This window comes from Diplotaxodon limnothrissa, linkage group LG2 (assembly GCF_057381915.1).
Source record: "Diplotaxodon limnothrissa isolate DT_005_m linkage group LG2, D_limnothrissa_male_GT1.1, whole genome shotgun sequence".
Lineage (NCBI taxonomy): Eukaryota > Metazoa > Chordata > Actinopteri > Cichliformes > Cichlidae > Diplotaxodon > Diplotaxodon limnothrissa.
The window spans coordinates 29,099,458-29,123,411 of record NC_140597.1 but is presented as its reverse complement, the minus strand read 5'-3'; the positions used below and the strand labels follow the sequence as shown (position 1 = coordinate 29,123,411).

General features: G+C 38.6%; 3 protein-coding genes across 3 annotated transcripts; 2 read left to right on the top strand and 1 right to left on the bottom strand.

Moving 5' to 3' along the window:
• The first annotated feature begins 850 nt into the window (after positions 1 to 850).
• On the top strand, positions 851 to 2,401 carry glod5 (glyoxalase domain containing 5). Its single transcript, XM_085370136.1, has 4 exons — positions 851 to 928; positions 1,320 to 1,475; positions 1,696 to 1,851; positions 1,980 to 2,401. Exons 1-4 carry the CDS (start codon positions 872 to 874, stop codon positions 2,121 to 2,123), a joined length of 513 nt encoding a protein of 170 aa, XP_085226262.1. The 5' UTR covers positions 851 to 871; the 3' UTR covers positions 2,124 to 2,401.
• A 6,798-nt stretch (positions 2,402 to 9,199) lies between these two features.
• Positions 9,200 to 12,694, bottom strand: irg1l (immunoresponsive gene 1, like). Its single transcript, XM_085370126.1, has 6 exons — positions 12,677 to 12,694; positions 12,132 to 12,186; positions 11,801 to 11,988; positions 11,411 to 11,503; positions 10,656 to 10,861; positions 9,200 to 10,127 (listed from the first exon to the last, which is right to left on the bottom strand). Exons 1-6 carry the CDS (start codon positions 12,692 to 12,694, stop codon positions 9,200 to 9,202), a joined length of 1,488 nt encoding a protein of 495 aa, XP_085226252.1.
• A 1,138-nt stretch (positions 12,695 to 13,832) lies between these two features.
• Positions 13,833 to 17,410, top strand: LOC146638621 (uncharacterized). The gene is made up of 10 exons (XM_085370121.1): positions 13,833 to 13,989; positions 14,074 to 15,570; positions 15,653 to 15,745; positions 15,841 to 15,945; positions 16,079 to 16,188; positions 16,272 to 16,463; positions 16,557 to 16,719; positions 16,807 to 16,972; positions 17,149 to 17,243; positions 17,325 to 17,410. The coding sequence occupies exons 1-10, from the start codon at positions 13,833 to 13,835 to the stop codon at positions 17,408 to 17,410; spliced, it is 2,664 nt and encodes an 887-aa protein (XP_085226247.1).
• Positions 17,411 to 23,954: the final 6,544 nt, after the last annotated feature.

Here is a 23,954-nt window from a genome sequence, read left to right as displayed (position 1 = left end):
TAACTATGTATTTTTCACCCAGAAAACTGTGACTCACTGGACATTTTCTCTTTTTCAGACCATTATCAGAAACACTCAGATCAGCCCATCTGGTACAAAGAGCAATGCAACTTTCCAAGTCACTTATACACCTTTCTTCCTGATTATGATGCTTGGCTTGAACTTCAGCATGTGATCTTGACCATATCCATACGCCTAACTGCACTGCAAAGCTGCCATGTGATTGCCTGATTAGATATTTGCATTAACAAGCACTTGAACAGGTGTACATAATGAAATGGCCAGAAAGTGCACTTTATTTGTACTTTGCCAGTCATTTATTAACGGGCCTCTGAGCAGATCCTTAAACTACCCTGTGATCAGAACAAGTAGATGGATCATGAGCCTGCCTGTCAGCAGGCTCTATATCACAAACCAAAAAACTGACCCCTTTGTTTGAAATTCAATACTGCATATGTTACAAAGGTGGAATAGTGTGAGCATTGTAATGTGTGCATTAAATGATGGGCTTAGTGTACTTAGTAGTTTACCCTGAGCACTGTCCTTATTTAAATAGAGGAAAGCAGTACATCAATATGACCTCAATAACAAAACTCAGACTATTATTTACATTAAACGCATGATTACACTTTACGGCAGGGCAGCCGTACCTGCACAGGTGTACCTGTCAAACGATTAGTGTTGTTATTACCCCTCAGAATCCCAGCCGACAGACAAAAAACAATGGTCCTTGTTTATGCCCATGCACTCTGTATAAACTGCATGTTTCGACAAGCATATAAACGTACGGCCATTGTGCTGTGGTAAATGTTTCACAGGACACGAGTGGAAAAAACGAGGAAGTAGCCTACCGCTGTCACATTACGGCAGGATGGCGCTCCGGGCAGCTGGAGGTCGTTTATGGCAGTTTCAGAAGAGCTGTCTGAAGGTAAAATGCGTTATTATCTGGCTAAAGGGCTAACAGTGCACACCTATCACCACTATTGTCCCGTAAACTTTGGCAGGCTGCAGATGTTTAGACGTAAAAACAGTTTAGACTTCCGTTTTTAGGGAAGCGACGGAACCGAATTGTGAAGTTGGTTAATGGTGTAAGTGGCTCGAGTTTATATTGACGAGCTAAGGATATGGGCTAACAAGCTACGAGAGCTAAATCGATATTTTTAAAACCAGTGCTTCCTTTCACCTCTCACACGTCTACGGGCTGAAGCACATACTCACCACGGAGCGTCGCTGTTCGCACTCAGCTCAACTACAGCCACTTCTATTCATGGCGACAAAGTCAACTCCTAAATCAAAGTTTGTTCTCTTTTCTCTTGTAGGTTACCAGCTTTCAAACACTAGGAACTGTCAAATACAAAAGAAGCTGTCCCGTTGAAGTGAGCCATCTGGATCATTTGGTGCTTACAGTGAAAAGTGTGCCAGATACCATCAGTTTTTACAGCTCAGTTCTTGGCATGGAGGTGGTCACTTTTAAGGTATGCACAGTAAAAACCCATTGCTTTTATTATTAATGCTGTTGGGCATGTTTCTATTAAATACGCTTGTTTATTATAATGACAAATAATTGCATTGCAGTAGAAAAAGTGAACTGCCATGGTTTTTAAAAAAAATGTCCACTAGGTGGCATGCTTTGATTGTGAGTCTTGAGCCTGGAGTCTTCTGTACACCCACTCACATCTTATCTGCATTTTCAAGGGAAACCGCAAGGCTCTGAGCTTTGGGCAGCAGAAGTTTAACCTTCACCAGCGGGGGCAGGAGTTTGAACCAAAAGCTAAGCATCCAACCTCCGGCTCTGCAGACTTGTGCCTCATAACCAAAACCCCTCTAGCTGAAGTAGCTGCTCATCTTAAGGTAGTTCACACAATTCCTTAAGTGGTTTTGATTTTACAGGTCACATTATGTAACCATTTTGAGGAAAGGAAGTTAGGAAAAAAATCAGGGCTTGTTAAAATGGTCTGTGTCCTTTTCTCCTCTTGCAGGCTTGTGGAGTCAAGATTGAAGAGGGTCCCGTGGAGAGGACGGGGGCTGTGGGGACCATCATCTCACTGTACTTTAGAGATCCTGACCAAAATCTTATTGAAGTGTCAAACTATAACCAGTCAACAGCAAAGGACTCTTCTTGATACTTCTTTGGCCTTGGTTACTGACATGTCAAACAACTCACCAGCCCACCAAACTCATTCTAGTCTGGTATACAACGCAAAATTATTGCTTTTACTATAATTGTATTTAGTTTAAGCTGTTATTTTAGAGTCTGTTATGAGTCATTAGGACAGGGTGTGGGTGTTCAGCTCTGCTTAAGTTTCTGTTTTAGTTGTGTTTGGACAAGGCAGTGCAGGCACAGTTTAGTAGAAAAAGTGAAGAATACTACCAGAGGATGTTTATCCACAAGTTTTAAATGGGCGCTTGTGACGGTTTTTATATAACTCTGTCTGTGACATTGCTTTGCAGAGGAAAATAAAAGGTTATAAAGTGCACCAAAGGCTCTGTTGGATTTCTGCTTTTTTTTTTTTTTTTTTTTTTTTTTTTTTTTTTTTTTTTTAATAAAATGTTTGGAAACAAGAAAAATATCTGCTCCTTCTGTTACCATTTCTTGTGTTGTTTTTGTCACTATGAGTTCTTAAGCCATTTATTAATGCAGCACTACAGTTGCATTACTCAGCAATGCAGTGTTTAGCTGCACATTAGTTTAAGAGTGAAAAATAAAATCCTGGGATTTAAGTTATTTACATGCAAGAGTAGTACTAAAACCATTTTATAAGTGTGCTGTGGTAGAGGCTGTGAGATCGCAGTAAATCGATAGTTACGGCACACTAACATAAGGCATCTAATCAGATTATTTTGTTGGAGAAAAATTACAAAAAGGCCTGATGTCGACATTATGTAGTCAGTGTTGATTTATCGAAGAACCAAAACACTGAAATGGCCAAAACATTTGAAAAACCCTACCTAAAAAAGCGCTGTATGAACTAAAGTACTGTGGCACTTTCACGTTGCATCTGCAGCTGCTTGGCCACGGAAATCCACGCCATGAAGCTCCCGGAGTGCCGTGTTTGTGCTGATGTTTTGGAGCTCTTCTGGCAGCTTATATTGAATTGCTAAAATTACTGCTGTATATGTGAACTGTATATAACATAATATTGAAGCCCTTTCATGAACAGGTAAGCCCTTTCTCTAGCTTTTCAACCCCACAGTGAGACCATTTTTTGGCTCACATATGTTATATAACAATAAAGAATATGTTATATTCTTTATTGTTGCTTCAGACATACACAATGTCCCATTTAAACATGGCATATGAGCTACAGTTATGGCCAAGAGTTTTGGCAGTGGCACAAAGTACATCATGCACTTTGCCTCTTTAGCTTTTGTTTAGATTATTATTATTATTATTATTATTTTACACGTTTCTATGATTTAGTGAAGAACAATCACAAGGACGTTATAAGTTAAAAAAAAAAACTTTATTAACAAATAAATACAAATTCAGTTCTGGTAGTGATGCCACAGCTATTATCATCTTTTATATTCTCATTTTTTCCCCCATTCAAAGCATTTAAACGTGTGATTTCTTTTCATGTTTGTAACAAGACACTACAGATGACACTACAGTTGCTGCAACCCAAAACTGCACACCAGTAATTCACGCTTAGAGTTCATGGAGTAGTAAATATACAAGGGCTGTGTTACATTTCAGTTTTACAGGGAAGTTTGCCTTTAGTTATAGTAATTCACCTTGTTCCTGAAAATCTTCTTGACTAGTGACGTTTGCTTTTATTGTCTTCCACTGATTTTTAAACCTTTAGCATGAATGCTCATTGTTCTAGTTTTTTTGTTTTGTTGTCAAGGAAAAGGCCCACTGATGACACAGATAACCCACTTGTAAACACCCCCTCTGCTACCTGACAACAGAAGCAGTATCGATGAGCGTGGGGAGGGTTGATGTTGCATCACCGTTATATTGTCTGTTTTGATGTGGGTGTAAAAAGTATAATAGCTAAACCTGTGGTATTCGTGCTTATTGTGTTTGAGTTCTCGGACTTGTTGATCAGTGTGTCCCAATACAAAAGAATTCATGTTGCATCATATTAAGGGTTTTCCTCATCGTAGATGATATTTTTAGCTGTAATCCTTTTCATGATGAAACAGTGTAGTGTATATGGAATTATAATGAATGATGTGTGATACAATGGAGCCTATCCCAGCTGTCATAGTGCGAGAGGTGGGGTACACCCTGGACAGGTTGCCAGTCTGTCGCAGGGCTCCTTCCTTCTATCATTTCCTTATTATTGTTATTGCTCATGTCAGTAATATTGTCTTTATAAGCGCAAGGACCAGGTATGAGGAAAAAAAACTATATTTCCCAGCACTATTTCGTGTTTTATAACATCTTTTTATGATATTTATTCCATATGATAACCCCCTCAAACACACAAATTCTCTATTAATATTTGTGTGTAGTTTTTTAACTTTGTCTGTCTTTTATCCACTTCACCAGCTAGACTGGATTGTAGTTATATAAGAATGATGCATCAACAAACTTTTTTTTTTCAGTTGCGAAAGGCCAGCACAGCAGTTAAGAATGTAACAAAGTCTATATCTGTTAATCCAAAAGTCTTTCCTATCTCACTAATAGTTCTTTTTTTTTTTTTTGGCAATTATTTGTTTGCATCAGCACATTTTATGACCTGTACTTCAACCGATAGTGTTAGTTAAAGTACACAAGCATATTTGTTTTTATAATCAAATCAGATACTAAAACATGCATTTGGCTTTTAAATTATCTAATGGGTGCGATTAATTTATTGACAAACCAGTTAGGCTCTACTTTATTGCATTACTAGCTGGCGGACCTCTGGGATATGTAACACAGAACATGTCAGACAATGCTTTTTTGCGTTTTTTGTAATTTTATTTAGACGAAAACACACAAACAGAAATACTGAAATTGTCTTCTTTGAATAACAATAGAAACAGATATATAGATTAAAACCAACAAACTTTTACACTGTTTAGCAATCCATTGATCGGAAATGCACAAAGCATTGTTAACTCTTAATACATTGTATATACAGCAGCAATACAGGAAAGCATTCGTTAGATAGAACCCACTTATGTTCCCTTTGTAATGAAACTTATTATCTCAAAATATTGATTTCTTCATGAATCAAGATAATATTAACATACATCTATATTACAAATATTAAAAATAGTGACATGGCTCAAAATGTATTTTGCTATATTTGAGCTCTGCAATATGCAAAATGTAGATTTTTCTTTCATATTTTGATTTAATATATTTATGTGCAAGAATATTTGTGTTGTTGCTATGCTTCTGTGTTACTATAAAACAAACATATTCAGCAGTTCACAATATCAGCTCCAACGAGTGTTAGCAAACTCTCAACTTTTTTTTTTTTCAGTTGTGAAAGGCCAACACAGCAGTTAGGAATGTAAGTCTTTATCTGCCAATCTCAAAGTCTTTCCCACCTCACTAATAGTTCTTTTTGTTGGCAATTATTTGCTTGCACCAGCACATTTTTGGACACATGTTTAATCCTCACATTAATAGCTACTAAAGGGAAAAAATAGCTACTAAAGGGAACAAAATAGAAGAGCATTATCCAGCCTTCATCTTATAAAGCAAAAATGTTAAAAATTCTGTTGCGTACCCACAGTTAAAGAAAAATTTACATAAATAAAACACAGTTGTCTGTTATGAAACTGTTTATCAGCGATATAAGACCCTATTGAACCGAAAAACAGAACAGACATTGTGTTTTAATGTTATTATTATAACTGAAATCAAAATGCTCTTCTTTCTGCTATACAGCAGACCACATCTGCCCATAACACTATTTATTACTTCAGTTCCTTAAATTATTACTTTTGAGCCCTTGATGATAGAGGGACATTTTTTGGAATTATTATAATTTTTAAATGGTTCATCAAATATGTTTCTTAAATATTGTGTATTAAGGTTCAAAGTTTACATTTATGTCATACCTGGATTGGTTCCTTTCAAATCCATTGCACTGGGGTACAGAGGGAAAACTGTGTCCTTGCCTTTTATGATCAGATAATACACCATCGTTTTTCAGTTTTACACAGTTATATAATTAAATGTTTCCATGTGATATAAGACCCTATTGAACCGACAACCTGTTCAGGTGTAAGTACCCCTTCTTGCTCTATGCAAGGATGCAATCCCCTCACCCCTGTAACCCTGCAATCCCAAACTGAATAGGTGAAAGAACATGGATGAATATGAATATTAATGCATAAGAGGTTGAATACCAGACAAAGGTTTATGAAACAGGGGAAACCACTGAAATTGCACCAAAGGTAATAAGTTGGTACTGTTAGCTAAGTTTAAAGATTAACTTAAAAGTGCCTTTTCTTTTCTTCTTCATTAATCTCAATTTGATTTGTTTTAATTTGTGAATTATTCATTTACGACCCAAACTCAAGTTTATTCCAGTTCATTGTGTGAGACTGAAGTGGACGCGTCATTAAACACATATAAGCTCAAGGAGCAGGAACGAGGAAACCAGCACAGCATTTCCCAGCACCATTTTGCATTTTATCACATCTTTATGTTTGCACTCCAAATAAACACACTTGAAAGACAAAACCAGCTATCAACTTTTTCTTTCACTCTGTAGATGTTCTGATGGTTTCAGTTGAAGTATATGTGCATATTTCTTCTTATAATCAAATAATCAGATACTACAACATGTATTTGAACTATCTAATGGGTGTGATTCATTTATTGACAAACCAGCAAGGCTCTACTTTATTGCATCATTAGCTAGCTGACTCTTTAAGCACCTCTGGGATATGTAACACAGAACATGTCAGACAATGCCTTTTTGCATTTTTTGTAATTTTATTTAGATGAAAACACACAAACAGAAATACTGAATTTGAAGGACAATAGAAACAGATTTAAAAATTTAAAGATTAAAAGCAACAACCTTTTAGGCTGTTTAGGAATCCATTGATCGGAAATGCACAAAGCATTGTTAACTCTTAATACATTGTATATACAGCAGCAATACAGGAAAGCATTCGTTAGATAGAACCCACTTATGTTCCCTTTGTAATGAAACTTATTATCTCAAAATATTGATTTCTTCATGAATCAAGATAATATTAACATACATCTATATTACAAATATTAAAAATAGTGACATGGGTCAAAATGTATTTTGCTATATTTGAGCTCTGCAATATGCAAAATGTAGATTTTTCTTTCATATTTTGATTTAAATATATTTATGTGCAAGAATATTTGTGTTGTTGCTATGCTTCTGTGTTACTATAAAACAAACGTATCCAGCAGTTCACAATATCAGCTCCAACGAGTGTTAGCAAACTCTCAACTTTTTTTTTTTTCAGTTGTGAAAGGCCAACACAGCAGTTAGGAATGTAAGTCTTTATCTGCCAATCTCAAAGTCTTTCCCACCTCACTAATAGTTCTTTTTGTTGGCAATTATTTGCTTGCATCAGCACATTTTTGGACACATGTTTAGACCTCACATTAATAGCTACTAAAGGGAAAAAATAGCTACTAAAGGGAACAAAATAGAAGAGCATTATCCAGCCTTCATCTTATAAAGCAAAAATGTTAAAAATTCTGTTGCGTACCCACAGTTAAAGAAAAATTTACATAAATAAAACACAGTTGTCTGTTATGAAACTGTTTATCAGCGATATAAGACCCTATTGAACCGAAAAACAGAACAGACATTGTGTTTTAATGTTATTATTATAACTGAAATCAAAATGCTCTTCTTTCTGCTATACAGCAGACCACATCTGCCCATAACACTATTTATTACTTCAGTTCCTTAAATTATTGCTTTTGAGCCCTTGATGATAGAGGGACATTTTTTTGGAATTATTGTAATTTTTAAATGGTTCATCAAATATGTTTCTTAAATATTGTGTATTAAGGTTAAAAGTTACATTTATGTCATACCTGGATTGGTTCCTTTCAAATCCATTGCACTGGGGTACAGAGGGAAAATGACAAAAACTGTGTCTTTATCAAATACTTATTAAAGACATACCTTTTATGATCAGATAATACACCATAGTTTTCCAGTTTTACACAGTTATATAGTTAAATGTTTCCATGTGAAATAAGACACTTAATGAACTGACAACCTGTACAGGTATCCCTTCTTGCCCTATGATAGATAGGTGGGACCCCCCCCCCCCCCTCCCCCCCAACACAACCCTGAACTGGATAAGTGAAAGAGAATGGATGAATAAATGAATAAGAGGTTGAATAAGAGACAAAGGTTTATGAGATCGGGGAAACCACTGAAATTGCACCAAATGTTATTCATTAACAAGCCAAACACAGACACATTTGTCTATTCCAGTTCACTGTGTAAGACTGAAGTGGACACATCACACACATAAGCTCAAGGAGCAGGAACGAGGAAACCAGCCTACATTTCCCAGCACCATTTTGCATTTTATCATATCTTTATGTTTGCACTCCAAATAAACACACTTGAAAGACAAAACCAGCTATCAACTTTTTCTTTCACTCTGTAGATGTTCTGATGGTTTCATTTGAAGTATATGTGCATATTTCTTCTTATAATCAAATAATCAGATACTACAACATGTATTTGAACTATCTAATGGGTGTGATTCATTTATTGACAAACCAGCAAGGCTCTACTTTATTGCATCATTAGCTAGCTGACTCTTTAAGCACCTCTGGAATATGTAACACAGAACATGTCAGACAATGCCTTTTTGCGTTTTTTGTAATTTTATTTATTTAGATGAAAACACACAAATAGAAATACTGAAATTGTCTTCTTTGAATGACAATAGAAGCAGACATATAGATTAAAAGCAACAATCTTTTACCCCGTTTAGGAATCCATTGTTTGGAAAAGCACAACTCTTAATGCATTGTATATACAGCAGCAATACTGGAAAGCATTCAATATATAGAATCCACCTAATGTTCCCTTTGTAATGCAACTTCTTATCTCAAAATACTGATTTTTTTCATGAACCGAGATAATAACAATATATGTCTATATTACAATATTAAAATTGTCAGATGGCTCAACATGTAGATTTTTTCATATTTTGATTTGAATATTTTTATGTGCAAGAATATTTGTGTTGCTGTTAGGCTACTGTGTAACTCCAACAAAACCAAAGTCTATTGCAGTTGTGAGAGAAGGTTCCTGCAGTCCCTGAGCTGGTCCAGGTCCTCCACCACTTCAATCAGCCGCTCGACCTTCTCTGAGGGAAGCACCACCTCTGCGTTGCTCCTGAACTTCTTCCTCAGGCTGTCGTTGGACAGTGGATTGCGCCAGTGACCGTAGAAGGTGTTGCAGCGTCCCTTCACAGTGTCGCCCCCAACCAGGGTTAGCTGGACTTCACCGTACATGCGGTTGAAATTAGCGGGGTTGTCATTGGGATGCTCCAGGCGAACACGGCTCAGCAGAGCGTGCAGGTCAGGGCGGTTCATGGCAACGGGGGTGAAGGACTGCACAGTCACTTCTCCATCCAGGAGAGCAGTGCAAGCATTGAACTGGAAGGAGTGGCGTGCCTCGTGCTCAGACTCTGGAAAAGGTCTGTTTATGTACTTCGATTTGGGGACTCTGAGCAGGATGTCCTCCACCTGAGCTGGGGAGACAGTGCCAGGGCCAACTCCAACGAGAATCTTATGGACTGAGGCTGCAGCATCTGCCACCCAGTGCATCCCCAGATGAGCAGGGAAGCGTTTGAAGCCTATGTCCTGTTCCTCCAGCAGGAACATATGGCTGTCATTACCGGGCGATTGTAAAGGCTGTGGTACATAATCTTCATAAAAAGCACTGAAGCCGGCTACCCCTGCAACAGCATCTAGGACCAAAGGACTTGCCTCTAAGCCTCTGGAGGCCAGCAGAGCTGCTTCTAGGCCCAAACGGGAGGCATTGCCAATGTGGAGGGGTTTGGACTGAGTGGCAGCATTAGCCATTGGGGCTCCTGCTAGAGAAGCAGCTATAGCCAATGCATGACTGCTCTGGATGGGGTCCAGAGATAAGAGGCGTGCACACGCAGCAGCACTTCCCATGGTGCCTACCACACTAGGAGGGTGGAACCTGTTGGGAAATTCATCAGAAAGAAACAGAAACGTTGGTTAGATGTTTTTAAATTTTAAATGGGTGCTACATATCGTAATGGTCATAATAGAGCTCCTGTGTGAAAGCTTGTTTTTCCAAACAGCCTCTCACTTGTGTAACTCAGCTCATTTCATGAGTGGTAAGAGGTTTTTAGTGATTTTAGTCATCAACAAGCACATAATGTGGTGACACATTTGAGGGTGTAAGCACATGGCAAAAAGAGTCCTCTGTCATATTCTGCTCCACATGGCTAAGCAGTGCTAAAACTACACACAGAGTCTCAGCTGTCCCCGCATGAGCATGAAAAGACGCCTTTTAGAGCTTGTTGACACAATTCATAGAGCGTGCATTACACCTCCGCAGCCTGCTTGGAAATTGCAGGGTAGAGATCAGCAGAGCCAGAGTCATTTATGCAGAATCGTCAATGAGAAACTAACCTAATATCAATGATGCAATCAGTTAAGGGTAGCATACTGTAATGTAGCTATAGAGCTCTAAAGCACTCACCTCTTGGGGATATTGTGGGCCTCATTAGAGAACCTCAGTAGTCGGCCTTGAATCTCAATGCCAACATTGAAAGCCAGTAAGAAGTCCAGGCCACTGGGCTTATTGTTAGCTGGCATCATGTCACTGAGAGCTAACACAGCAGGAAGGACAGCTCCGGAGGGGTGAGTGGCAGGGTGCCACGTATCATCAAAGTCCATGGAGTGAGTCTGAACCAAAAAGATTTTAATGATCAAATGATAGCACATCAAAGCCCAGCACAGCATTAGTTTAATGTTAAAATTAATTAGATGGCTACTGATACATTTCCTGAGCTGATGGCAAAAACAGGTGCTTGCTGTTAGAGATATGACCCAGTACCAAGCATCGTGTTTGTGCTTAAATGATGTAATTTAGCTCTCTACACCCAAATTATTATTTTTAGTGCGCATACTCTTCCTGGCTAAACTCAGTCACAGGCGGTTTTTCATTAGAAAATCCTCTCACTTTACAATCTTTTACTGTCTGAGACTAACACAGGCTATAGAAATGAGCTTGGCACCCTGATGGCATCTTTAAAAAGCAATGTTTGCAGATGTCCTGATGTAATGATGGAAATTTTTGGGATTTTCCACCAAGTCCTGCTTTTGTTTACCGTCCAGGATTGGACCAAAAACTGAGCTCACACACAGGCAACTTTTTAGGAGTGGTACGGGTTTCTGTGCACGTGAAATTGTCTGGTGCATGCTGACACATCTGTTCCACTTATTCATACTCACCGCCACTCCGTTGACAAAAGCTGCCAGTATCGGGGAGAGTCTGATGCCCCTGTGTCCATACACAGAGCTGGTGTCACCAGGAGCGTACATGTTCTGAGGGGAAGCGACGGAGACAGGTAAGCACAATGCAACATTTGACACTCTCAGTGTACACAGTCACACACACAAACACACACAAACTAAACGTTTAAAAGCTTTAAATAACGATGGGACCTCAACAGGTTTCTTTGTAAGTTATATGACAAACACCTAAACTAAAAAAATCATCAGAAAGAAAATAAAAAATAATAAAATAAAAGGTGAGGCTTCTGCTTTCACCTGTCTCACTGCCTTATATGGGAGGAAACATTAATAAGAAACCTTTATTTTTAATCCCTTTCCCCAACTCACCTGGCAGTGCTGGAGGGCCAGTTCAAACACATCTGTTGTGCTTCCGATCAGCCCAACTCCAATGCTGTCCAGCACCATTCTTTTACTGCGGTGCAGCACTACAGGGGATAGATGCTGGGGCTTAATTTCACTGATAAACTTCCCAAAACTGGCTGTGACTGTGTCCTCGGGCGCTGGCTGCTTCAAGACTGCAGAGAGGAATGAATGAATGAAAGAAGAATGCAATGGGGGAAAAAAAAAAACACGGTCTGGACTAAGCAAAAGGAAAATGTGAAACAGAGAAATATGTTTCCTGGTGAACTGACAGAATGAAACACAACAAAGGTTTTACCTTCCACTGCAGATTTATGAATTGCTCTGGCAGCCCACACAGGTCTAATGGCTTTCTACAGGACAAAGAGCGCAGAATATTATTAGCAAAACCCATGCTGAAATTAACACGCATTGTACTTTCTTTTTAAAACATCTCAGATCTATTACACGCTCTAGAGACAGTTATTTTCTACTCTGGCTTTGTTAAAGTCTCAGTGGACATCGGCATTACTGCAATGAGTAGAACTCAGCCCGTGTGACTTTTTTTTTTGAGCTGTTGTGCTGACACGATGCTGCTGTAACAGGTGTAAGACAGCATGACTAACCTGCTGAAAATTTACCAAGAGCTCATTTAAGTATCACTCTGCTGTCTACTCAGAGAAACAACTACTCACTGCAAAAATATGACATTAGGATTTATGTTTTTCTTATTTACTAGACTGAATTAAGTCTGCCAGACAATTTTAAATTAAGACTTAACTTAATTAAATTAAGTTGATTGGACTTATGACTATAATGTTTTCTACTAAAAATAGTAATACAAAAATAACTTTTAACTTTTACCTTTACAGTTGAAATCATGGTTCCAGTCTGGTGTTTCTGTCAAGTTGACTGTCCTTCTTTCTCTTTCTTCTCAATGCAGCAGTTTTACCAGCAGCACTTTGTCAGGGATGCTGATGCTTCTAAGTGTGAGACGATACCTGCCTTATATAGTCTAATCTTATACCTGACTCAAAGGAACAGGGAAGGGCATATCCATAACAAAGACTTATCATTAAAAAAAGGAATTTCCACTGTGGGCAACGTCTTCAACGTCACCATCGTCACAGCAGGAGGAGGAGGAAAGGTTTACTTTACTGTCACAGTGCAAAGATGATGTCACATCTAAGGGCTTTGGGACAGGGGAAATTACAGCAACTCCTCCTACATGTAGCAAAGCCTTATTTATGTCAAACTGTCATTCCTGCTTCAGAAGAGTTTGCCTGTTCATCTTTCTAAGATTCTCTGCCAGGTATGACTTTATTTTCACTTTCTTTATTACTTTATTATTTAGAGGAGCATGTAACCCAGCTACAACTTAAAAAGCTGTACTGATTAAGATGATGTTTTTACATGAGCTAAATAGCTTTACTTGGTAACCATTTAAAGTTAAATATGAGCAAAATCACACTATCTAATTGATCTAACAGATCCATGTTTTCTGTTAAATATTCAGTAAATGTTTTTCATTAGATATGAATAAAATTCCCCGTTAGTGCTCAGTGACAATTTTCCAGTTACTGGAGCAGGAAAGTTAAATACGAGTTCTCTGTGTGTCTCTGCTGCCTTTAGGAGAGCTTGTAATGACAGTCCCTCAGCCTTAAATGTTTAGTGAGTTACATATTGTTTTAGCCTAACTATAGTTAATTAACAAGATGTAAGTGAAGTTGTGTGATTCAGTATGCTTTGTAGTGTATTTTTGGAATATTTCTAATCATTATAATTTACTTTTCTTTCTATTTTTATAAATTATAAATGTGAAAATGACTCACTATTAATAATTATTTAGAATTTTTATTCATTTATGTGTTTTTCCACAATGTTTAAGTTGTTTTAACACTACATTACATTAGCCAGATAAAAAGAAGATTAAGACAGATTCTGAAATGTATTTTGAATGATTTGCATTGTTTGCCTCATTTGCTTCGTTGCACATCTGTAGATTGACAGCAAAAATATCATGGCAACACTAGAAGGGTTTCCTGCCAGTTTCTATGGGGAACCAGGAGTACTGGGCATGCTAGCCAATGGGATCAGTGCATTCCTTGTACTTCTGCAGAATTTCAATACAGCCCACACTGGCAAAGAAGCATATGGGGTGGAGAACATACTTGCAGGTACATATTTTTGACAATCAGCTATAATAATGTAAAAAAGAAAAAAGGAAGAGTTAGCTAAGTCATTTTTATTTTATTTAACAGGTGTTCATCTCATCCTGATTGGAGGTATATGCCAACTTATTGCCGGGCTACTTTCCTTTAGAAAATACGATCACCTGAGTGGCACTGCCTTTATTGGCTATGCTGCTCTTTGGGCTAGTTATGGGGCGACCCGAATCTACTCTGGTGTCTCTGACAATCAAACAACAAATCAGACAAGCAATTTATCTCTGTCCACTGACCTCATGACCAACATATCTCTGAATGGCTCCGCAGAGATACCAGGTGGCTATTTCTTCCTGTCCATAAAAGAGTCAGCCATTGCGGGTCTGATCCCCTACATTTTACTGTCCTTTCTCCTGGCATTTTGCTCTGCCACAGTCAACTACATCATGCCTTTTGTTTTTGGGGCCATCACTGCCACTTTAATCTTTGAAGCAGTGGGTATAGTAGCAAGCTCCTGGGCTCTCATAGTATCCGGGGTCCTGGAGTTGCTCATTTTGATCTTTGCCATCTACGGTTCAGCTGTACTGCTCCTCAAAGGTTTGACCCAACGTCTAGCCCTCAAAGGCTTTGGGACCCCCCTCTTTAATGTTCTTCTCTTAGGAATCGGAAACTCAGCAAGTGCCCAGAGCATTGGCCAAGAGAAGAAGAAAAACACCAAATATGCTGAACCCATGGCGTTGGGTTTCTTCTGTGACTCTGTAGCTCCTTTCATCTTTGCTTTCTACAGCTTCGGGTACATGAAGTCATTTGGTTTAGGAGCTGCCTGGGTCTCAATCATCTCATTCGCCCAATTGTTCTCTAGCTACTATGCCCATCTGCGCCAAGACTGCTACCACACTACAAAGTTTGGATTTCATGCCACATATTGGCTGATTAAGGCTTGGAGTGAGTTTGTGGCGTCTACTCTGATCGGAAATAAGAGCGAAGTAGGCTCTGCTAGAGAAGCAATGGTGGGAAACTGGTTCTTTGTGGTGGCAGGCTTGATTCTGTGTGTGGGAAGTCTGAATATGGACATCCTAGAACTGATCCACAACATGCTTTTTGTCCTAGTCACAGTTTCAACAGTACCCCAGATTCCACTTGAGGGTTACTACATCTTCTTTGGTGTAGCTTGTGCTCTGTTTACCGCAGTCTCCATCTATGGCACCTTTGCACGTCTCATCAACAGTATAGCAGAAAAGTTACTAATCCCTGTAGGGAAGCAGCCTGTCTCCACTGCAAATATGAAGAAGGCTTTGAAGTGGGGCAAGTCCCAACAAGTAGGCAGCGAGATGGTGCCCCACACTGACCAGACCTCCGATGTTCTGTTTTACTTTTTAAATGGGGTCGCAGCTCTGTCAGCTATTCATTCTAAGTTGTCCAGTATGAATCCCACGTTCCTTCATCTGACCATCCCTTGGGTCCTGATCTCTGGAGCGATCATCCAGGCTTACGTCAGCAGGTTGCAAGTCACAGGTGGTGGTCGGTTTGGGTCAGTCATCTCGTCCATCTATGTGGGAGTATGGGCGTCATGGACCTGGTTTCGATTCGCAGGTATGCCAGTACAAACACTAGTGTGGACATTTCTCTTTCTGATTTAGAAAAGATTCTTAACCCAAGTTTTTTTTTTTTCTAGGTACCCTGCTTCAGCTCTCCACAGGGGCAGCTTATGCTTTCACAGCAGGAGCCATTGCCCTCCTGGTCATTAATGGTTTCCTCATGTTGATTGGTAAGATTAAAATTCCCTGTTAGTCTCAATAGAAGATTTGTTGATTGGATTATTTGTTTCAAGAAGGATTTTTTTTACGTGTCTGTGTGTGTTAGCTGCCTATAAGAACCTGGTTTTGCTGCTTCTGACGACTGTGATGGAAGTTGCTCTTGTCTGTTTCCTGCTCTCCACCCTCCAGCGACTGCCATATAGGCTGGAAAGTAAGTATTGATAAAGCCTCATTTTTAAACATAGGATTCACTTTTGATTAAAAATGATATAAAATGTTATAGAGACTCTCAAGCTGATTATTTCTAAAACTGGCTTTTCTTTTTTCTTTTTTCTTTTTTACAGTTGCTATGCTTGCACTGGTGGCAATAATTTGTGTATATGGCATTCTGGCAACACTGGTGAGCGGCATCTTCTCAGAGAGACTCATACCTATGGGTCCTCCCTTACTAAAGGTAAGCAGAGATGAAACTGACTTTGTGCTCCTTCTCAAAGTCAGTTTTTTTAAACATGCCCTTTCCACTGTGTCGTGTCTTAGGAGGTAAAGAAGCAGGAAACATCGCCAGAGCTGCCATGTCCGATAGCCAGCTCACGACTAACCAGCGGTCTCTTGAAGATCGCTGGAATTCTGGAGGAAGGAGGAGTATGCGGCATTCCGACAGACACCGTGTACGCCTTAGCTGCATCCTGCAAAAATCCTCAGGCCATTGAAAAAATATACAATATTAAAGTAAGAGTCATTAAAAGATTGGCAAATTAATTCAATATTCACGTGTCTGTGATGTATAAAGCTTATTAATCTGCAATCTATAACCTGTTCCAGGACAGACCAGCCGAGAAGCCCATATGTGTTTGCATTTCTAGCGTGGAACAGCTGGTGGCAGCCAAGCCTCCTTTCAGTCCTCTGCTCTGGGAGTTTATGAGGAATGTGTATCCCGGAGGCATCAGCTGCATTGTCAAGAAAGGAGACTGGCTGTTCCAACTCGGTAAACTTTGTAGTGCAGCGTAAATATGGTGTTACTGGAATCTGTGTCATTTATCAGCACTCACCTCAGCTCAATCTGTGTGTGTAGGAGTGGGACCAGCTTATGACCGTGTTGGGACTCGGGACAGCATCATGATTCGTGTCCCTGACCACACAGTTACCGGCCACTTGTGTAATATTACTGGACCACTTGCTATCACCTCAGCCAATCCAAGTGGAGAGGCAGACAGCACCCACCACAGCATGGTCATTGAGTAAGAGCTTGCAAACAGCTTACAAAGTAGTAGACTGATCTAACCTGTGACAGTATGTGTAACCCCCTTACAGCAAATGTTTCTGTAGAAAAGTGACAAATTATTTATTTTACGATGTGGAGTATTAGTAATAGATGATTGCTAACCGCTCATTTACCCTCCCTTTTCTGGCACAGTCGACTCGGACACAAGATCCAAGGAGTTCTCTGTGATGGAGACTCTAATGAAGTTGTTGCTTCCACTGTGGTTAACTGCTTGAAGATTGATGAAGGTGAACACAAAAGAAGTCACATAAAATTCAAATTTGGGTGTTTTATGAAGCACCATCTAACTTATCTCACTCTTTCTGCAGGCACCATCACCATTGTGAGAGAAGGCTGTGTCCCTGCAGTTAAAGTTTTCCAGATCTTTGAGCGAATAAAAAGCACTATGTTGTGATTGTTACGATTCTTTTCTTTAAGGGAGCACATGCTTGAATGGTTGCCTTCAGGATCAGCAGCTTTATCTGTCATTCTGTCTCTTTCTTTTCAATACTCTCAATGCTCTTATTCAAGCTTTTTTTATTGTAATTGTGGATGTATGGGTATATGTTACAATAAAAACTCCATCTGTACCATCTATTAGCTGTAGTAGGAACTTTATCTTGAAATTGTATGCGGATGAAGAATCTGCTGTGATACTACAGCTTCATGAAGATAACATGTCTCGGATGTGCCTCTATAAAAATTATTTATATGCTAACTACAGTTATAGTAACACACATATATGTAAAATTGTTGTTTGCCTAATAATTTTAAACCTGTATATATGTATTTAAACTATATTCTTTTCTTGGGTATGTATATGTATTTAAGTTCTTTATGTTTAATTAATTATGCTGAAATAAATAAATACATAAACTGATGTTGTCTTCATGCTGTTGTTAATATTCCATAGTCATTTATTATTATATATATATTTAAAGCATTTTGACCTGTTTTTATTATTCAGCATTAAGAGAAAACAAACAGATTTTTAGAAAGATCCTTTACTGAAGCAGAGACTGAACCGATATGCACCAAGTTTTACTTCTCGATACAGAAATAGTCATGAATATAAATGAACACTTTGCAAAAGTCTTGAGCCACCCTCATTTCCTTATATTTTGCTTCCAATGAGCAAGGCTTTCCGGCCACTGTCTTTAAAGCGGTCCTAAGTGACCAGTTTTTAGTTCTCCAGGCTGTCTGAAGGTCTTCCAATGTTTTTCTTTGGACATTAGCTGCCTTTTCACTCATTTTCAGTTCAGCTCTTGTACCTGACTATGTTCAAAGGAATTACTTTTTGTCTGTGAATGAATCACTCCAGCATTTAAAAAGTCATCTAACTGGATGAACCAGTGTTGCCTCTACACATAACAGACAACTTTCCAAAGAATCCATTCTACTTTGGGCAGTTTGTTGCTAGAGTAGCAGTTGGAAATTAGTTGGAAAAACATATCATTTGCCCTCTTTTTTTTTCAGTTAAATGCTATGAAAAATGCTAATGATAACATAGCCTAGAAGGCAGGAAATTGTATCTTATGTGTCAATAAAGTGATTTCTAAAGAGCTATTAGTAGAAAACTACAACAGATGAGCAACATCTGAAAGTTACATCCTTAAAAAATAAGAAAGAAAATCCAGCAATGACCTGACACAGGACCTGAGATATAGATCTGGCCCTGCAGTGGATCTATCTAACGTTGACTGAAGCCTCATCAGTAATGGTACAATGGTGTCATTTGAAAGGAGGCTGAAAAGAAACCGTTCAAGCGTTCAACAAGCTGACAGTTTTCCAAAAACATGTCAAGACAGCTTGTGTAAAACATTTGGGCACTTGTCTATAGAATATACATTATTATGTTCATTGCTTCAAGCAAGCTGTCACTTTTTGCTTTCTCTTGATCAAAAACATGAATTGTGCAGCTATGGTAGTGTGTGCAAAAGCCTCATTTTCTTATCTCTTTATATTTTGCTTCCAAAGAGAGAAAATTTATTGTCATTTTTTAAATTGCTCTTGAGCAATATTTTTCTTTTGAAGGTCTTTCAAAGTTTGTCTTTGTACATTGTCTGGTTTTTCCGAGGTTAGAGGTTAGGAGGCTTTTGTACTTGACCATATACAGAGGAATATTTTCTTTTATTCGTTAAGCCACTTAACACTGACCTGTGAATCATACGTCATCATGCAGTCTTATTGGAAGATTGTCTTTCAGGAAATCATTTTTTAAAAAGGGAAGGAGGAGAATATGGAAAGAGGAGAGAGCTACAACATTGAATGTCTACAGTCACCTGTTAAACACAATGGAGGCCGTATCATGATGGTTGTCAGTTGGAGATCTTTGTCAGTGATCCACAACACACTGCAGTAAAAACATACCTGAATAGAACACAGACCACATAACTATTAGTCATAGACTGGCCTCCCCAGTGCCCAGACCTCAACATTATTGAAGAAGTGTGGGATCATCTTGACAGAGAAGGGACAAAAAGACTGCCAACATCCAGAGAAGAGCTTTGAATGTCCTTCAAGAAGCCCAGAGAACTATTCCTGAAGACAACATGAAGATAGCAAGAAACAAGAGAGCCTGCCTGAGTGAGTTCAGGCTTTGCTGAACAATAAAGATGTTCAAAGCAAATATTGACTTTCAAGCTTGTTAGAATTTTACAAATTCTATTTTTGGCTTACATACTACATTTCCATTTATTTTTCAATAAATTGCTGCACCTGCTGCTTATTTTTCAGAAAAAATAAAAATAAATGAAGGCTAGTTCATGACACAGTAGTACAAACATAAACATGTTTAAAATTGAAACCGTCCGACTGGGGTCTGGAATGTGGGGCCTCCCTGCTGCTGTGGCGTCGGGGCGGTCTGCTTTTTTCCACCCCAGGGAAGAGGGTAACACTACCTGGGTCTGGGTGCAGTTTCCCCCTCCAGGGGCAAGGGTACCTAGACCTGGGGTATAGAGTACGCTTGGGGAGTGTGATTCTGTGTACAGTGTCTGTTTATCTCTGTCTCCACGTTGGGTGAGTGTTGAGTAATTGCATATGAGAGCATGAGGGTGGGAATGGATGTTTGTATCTGTATGTGCCTGTTTTTCTGTGTCTATATGTCATGTCAGGTATCAGACGCCACCTCTCTAGGGACATCTCAGGCCCTCCTGGCTTCTGCTCCGCGGCTGCTGAGTGACCCCTCATTCTGGGACTCTCCTCAGCTCTTTCCGGGACAGTGGCACGGCTGCCCCTCCGTTGGTCTTCCTTGGTCTCTTGTGCTCTGAGGGTCTCTGGATGTCTGGAGCCTGGATCTCCTCCATACCTGCTTCATGCCCTGGAGGATGGGGCTATGGCCCCCCACACCCTCTAGCAGATCATTACATGAAGGAACCTTTTAAATACAAGCGCGTTCATGCTCACAGGTGTACACACGAGTGCTCACAGACACAAACTACACTCTTTTTGGCTCCTACCTCAAAGCACGCTGTGCGCTGTTGATCCTGTGCTGCACAATAATGTTTAATATTTAGTATTTACTGTTATATTCACATAGATCATCGCGATGATGTTGTTTATTATATTGCTCTTTTTTTCCTGCTTGTTTTCTCTTTTTTCTTTTTCAACAGGTGATCCAGGTGATTGATATATGTATTTTTTGTCTGTAAAAAAAAAAGGTATACTATCCACACAAACATATTATAATATAATTAAGTATAAAATTATATATTATATATTATAATAATATAATTGTATACAATGTAAGGCCAGAAAAGACAAATACATTAAACCAACCTTAATAACAGGTTGGAAATGCGACACTGTCCAAATAAAGGGTCAATATCTTTGTTAAAGATGCAAAGAAAATAAAAGAAAGATTGTTTTAAAAGTCGAAATACGCCAAAGAAAATGTGATTAACACCATAAATCCAAGCAATCCAAAGAAAAGCATTTTAAATCTATTTTTTTCTTCAAATTTTTTCCTTCACTATTTTATTAATGAAGTGTGTTATACTTTTACTCTAGGTTCACTAGAGTTTAAGCTGAGGACAAAGGCATCGAGTCATTTTCGGATGCACCTTATGTAAACAATGCCTTCATGCATGCAGTCATTGTACACTTTTCTTGTCTTTTGTGGAAGCTCATCTTTCAGAAATTCCCTTGAAGGTATGCGCGTGCTGAAGATTGCATACCACACCTCGTTTTAAAACACAATTCTTCTTTTGTTCACTGTATTGTGCGAACTTCCTTGCGGGTAGTTGAACAGCCTCAGTTACTTAAATTTTCCTCACCTGTTGCTTAATGAAGGCTGAATAACAATTTAAATGTAGGTGACTGAAAATAGCTTTTACGTATTATCAGTAAACGTCATGTAATTTCTTAATTTAATCAAAAAGTTATTTATGTAATATTTGGCTTTGTGCTCTTTAAAAGAACACAAAGGTGCATTGTGCAGTCCCACAGTCTTCCTCTAAAGGAAATTTAGAACCTTGTTTTTGTTGAAGTAAAGTGTTGTTTTTATTCACGTCAAATAATCTTTCGGATACTGTGTCTCATCTTTGTATCTACGAGGAAACACTTGTCAAGGAAGGAGTGTACATACTCATGTCATCTCCTCTATCATTATCTCAAACATATATTGAGCAAAGCATCTTTTTGTTTAGAAAAAGAATGCAGACTCACAAAGAACAAAGACACTGTTGTACTAAATGAGTAAATTTGTTACCAGGAACTTATCAGGAACAGTTACTGTGAAATTCTTTCGCAGCTGTCACATCGCCATGGCCTGCAGTGCATCCGAACAGTATTCACGGCACTTCACTTGTTGTCAATTGTGTTTGTTATACATCTTCTCAAAGTCCTTGGGCCACAGGGATATCAGTGACAGTAAAGAACATCACTGGATTTCCTGTTGTCAGCATATACTCACCAGCCAGTTCATTAGGTACACCAGTACAGTTATAATAATAATAATAATGGATTGCATTTATATAGCGCATTTCGAGACCCTCAAAGTGCTTTATAATTCATTCACTCTCACGTACTGGTGGAGGCAAGCTACAGTTGTAGCCACAGCTGCCCTGGGGCAGACTGACAGAAGTGAGGCTGCCATATCGTGCCATCAGCCCCTCTGGCCATCACCAGTAGGCCATCACAAGACGAATTGCCAACTCTTGAGCCACGATCGCCTGATAGGCTGGTCTGAGTATTTCAGAAAGTGCTGATTTAGTGGGATTTTCCTACACAGTCACCTTTAACGCTAACAGGGAGCAGTCTGAAAAGGAAAAATATCCAGAGGCGAAAGTTCTCTGCATGAAAAAGCCTCGTTGATAGCGGAGATTAAAGGAGAATGGCCAAACTGCTTTGAGCTGATAGGAAGGCAACAGAAAATTTAATATATATATATATATATATATATATATATAAACTGTGCAGACTACCATATTTACATTTAGCAGGTTAAGGTGAAATAAATTAGATTTGGAAGCAACTTTTCCAATTTTCTTACTGACTAAATGTTAGAAGCATAACAGGAAGCTGAGGTTTGTCTTTATGGCCTCATAGTCTTTATACATTCCAGTATTCTCTTTTATGGTGCTGTTACTTCAGCTGCTGTTTTGTCTCATAATTTTTTATTGTAGGGAGAGATTCATAGATCATTATTTTTGAGCCATATGTGACTATTTTTTTAGCCATGTTATGATACATATATCCGTGTCGCCTCACACTATATTTTTCCTCATTTAGGGAGAACTTTTATTGAAAGAATCAAAAAGGTATTTCCCAAAATACACTGCGATCTGCAAAGCCTGTGGAAAATGTTGTACAGAGGCTTATCTGGTCACCACTTCTGGCAGCGTTGCACAGGAAACTGAGGTTACAGTTCACACAGACTTAAAAAAGGATGACAGAAGATTGGAAAATGTTGCCTTATCTGATGAGTTTCAACTTTTATGAAGACAAAGTAACAATCAGATGACTTGTGAAAAAAGACACATCACTGGCTTTTTTACAGTGCAATTACAAATAATCATGTAATGGTCAGTATAGTGGTTAGTTAGGAGAACGTGTCATATACAACAATTATCAGCATAACCAGTTACTGTTAATCGAAAACATTGCACCACACCAAGAAGAAATATTGTCCAGATACGAGTTTGACAGCAAGCCAAAGCTAACCACAAAATATGATAAGAAAATATTCTCAAGTGTCCCTTCCTTAGAAAGAAATGTAAAGTCTTGTTTTTATTCACGTCAAAGAATTAACCTCATCTCATCTCTGTATCTTCGAGGAAACACTTGTCAAGCTTGCTGTAAGGAGTGTTCATAAGGAGTCATCTCCTCCATCATTATCTCAAATACAGAAAATGAATGCAGACATACAATGAACAAAAGAAACTGTTGTAATAAATGAGTCAATTTCTTACCAGGAAGGAGCAGTTACATTAAAAAGCTTTCTGTTTCTGCTTTCTGTCTTTTTGTTAAAAATGTGACATCAAATTCATTCTACAAACAATACTACATAATCGTGAACGAGAATGAGTCTTTTTGCGTCAAATTCTTTCCAATAACCTATACATTATTATATTGCATTGTGTTGCACAGGATTGTTTGTAGTTTTAGGTGAAAAATGATTTTAATCCAATTTGGAATAAGGCTGTTACATGACAAACTGTGGAACATGTTACAGTACACATTTTGGATGCACAGTTTCTCTTTTCCACAGTTTCATTAGATAACATTACAGGAAATTACATCAAAATATATATTTTTAAATGCTGTTTTGGATGGTCTTCGTTTCAGACCCCCCCCCCCCTCCCCTATTAGAATACAGCTTAAAAAACAGAAAAGCTGGGAAGGCAGTGAAACAAAGATACATATTGAGCAGAATATTACGAATGTTTGCACATGCACATATAAATAGTTTGACACGATTACTGCTGTGTCCACACCTAGAGGTATCTGAGACTTTGGGT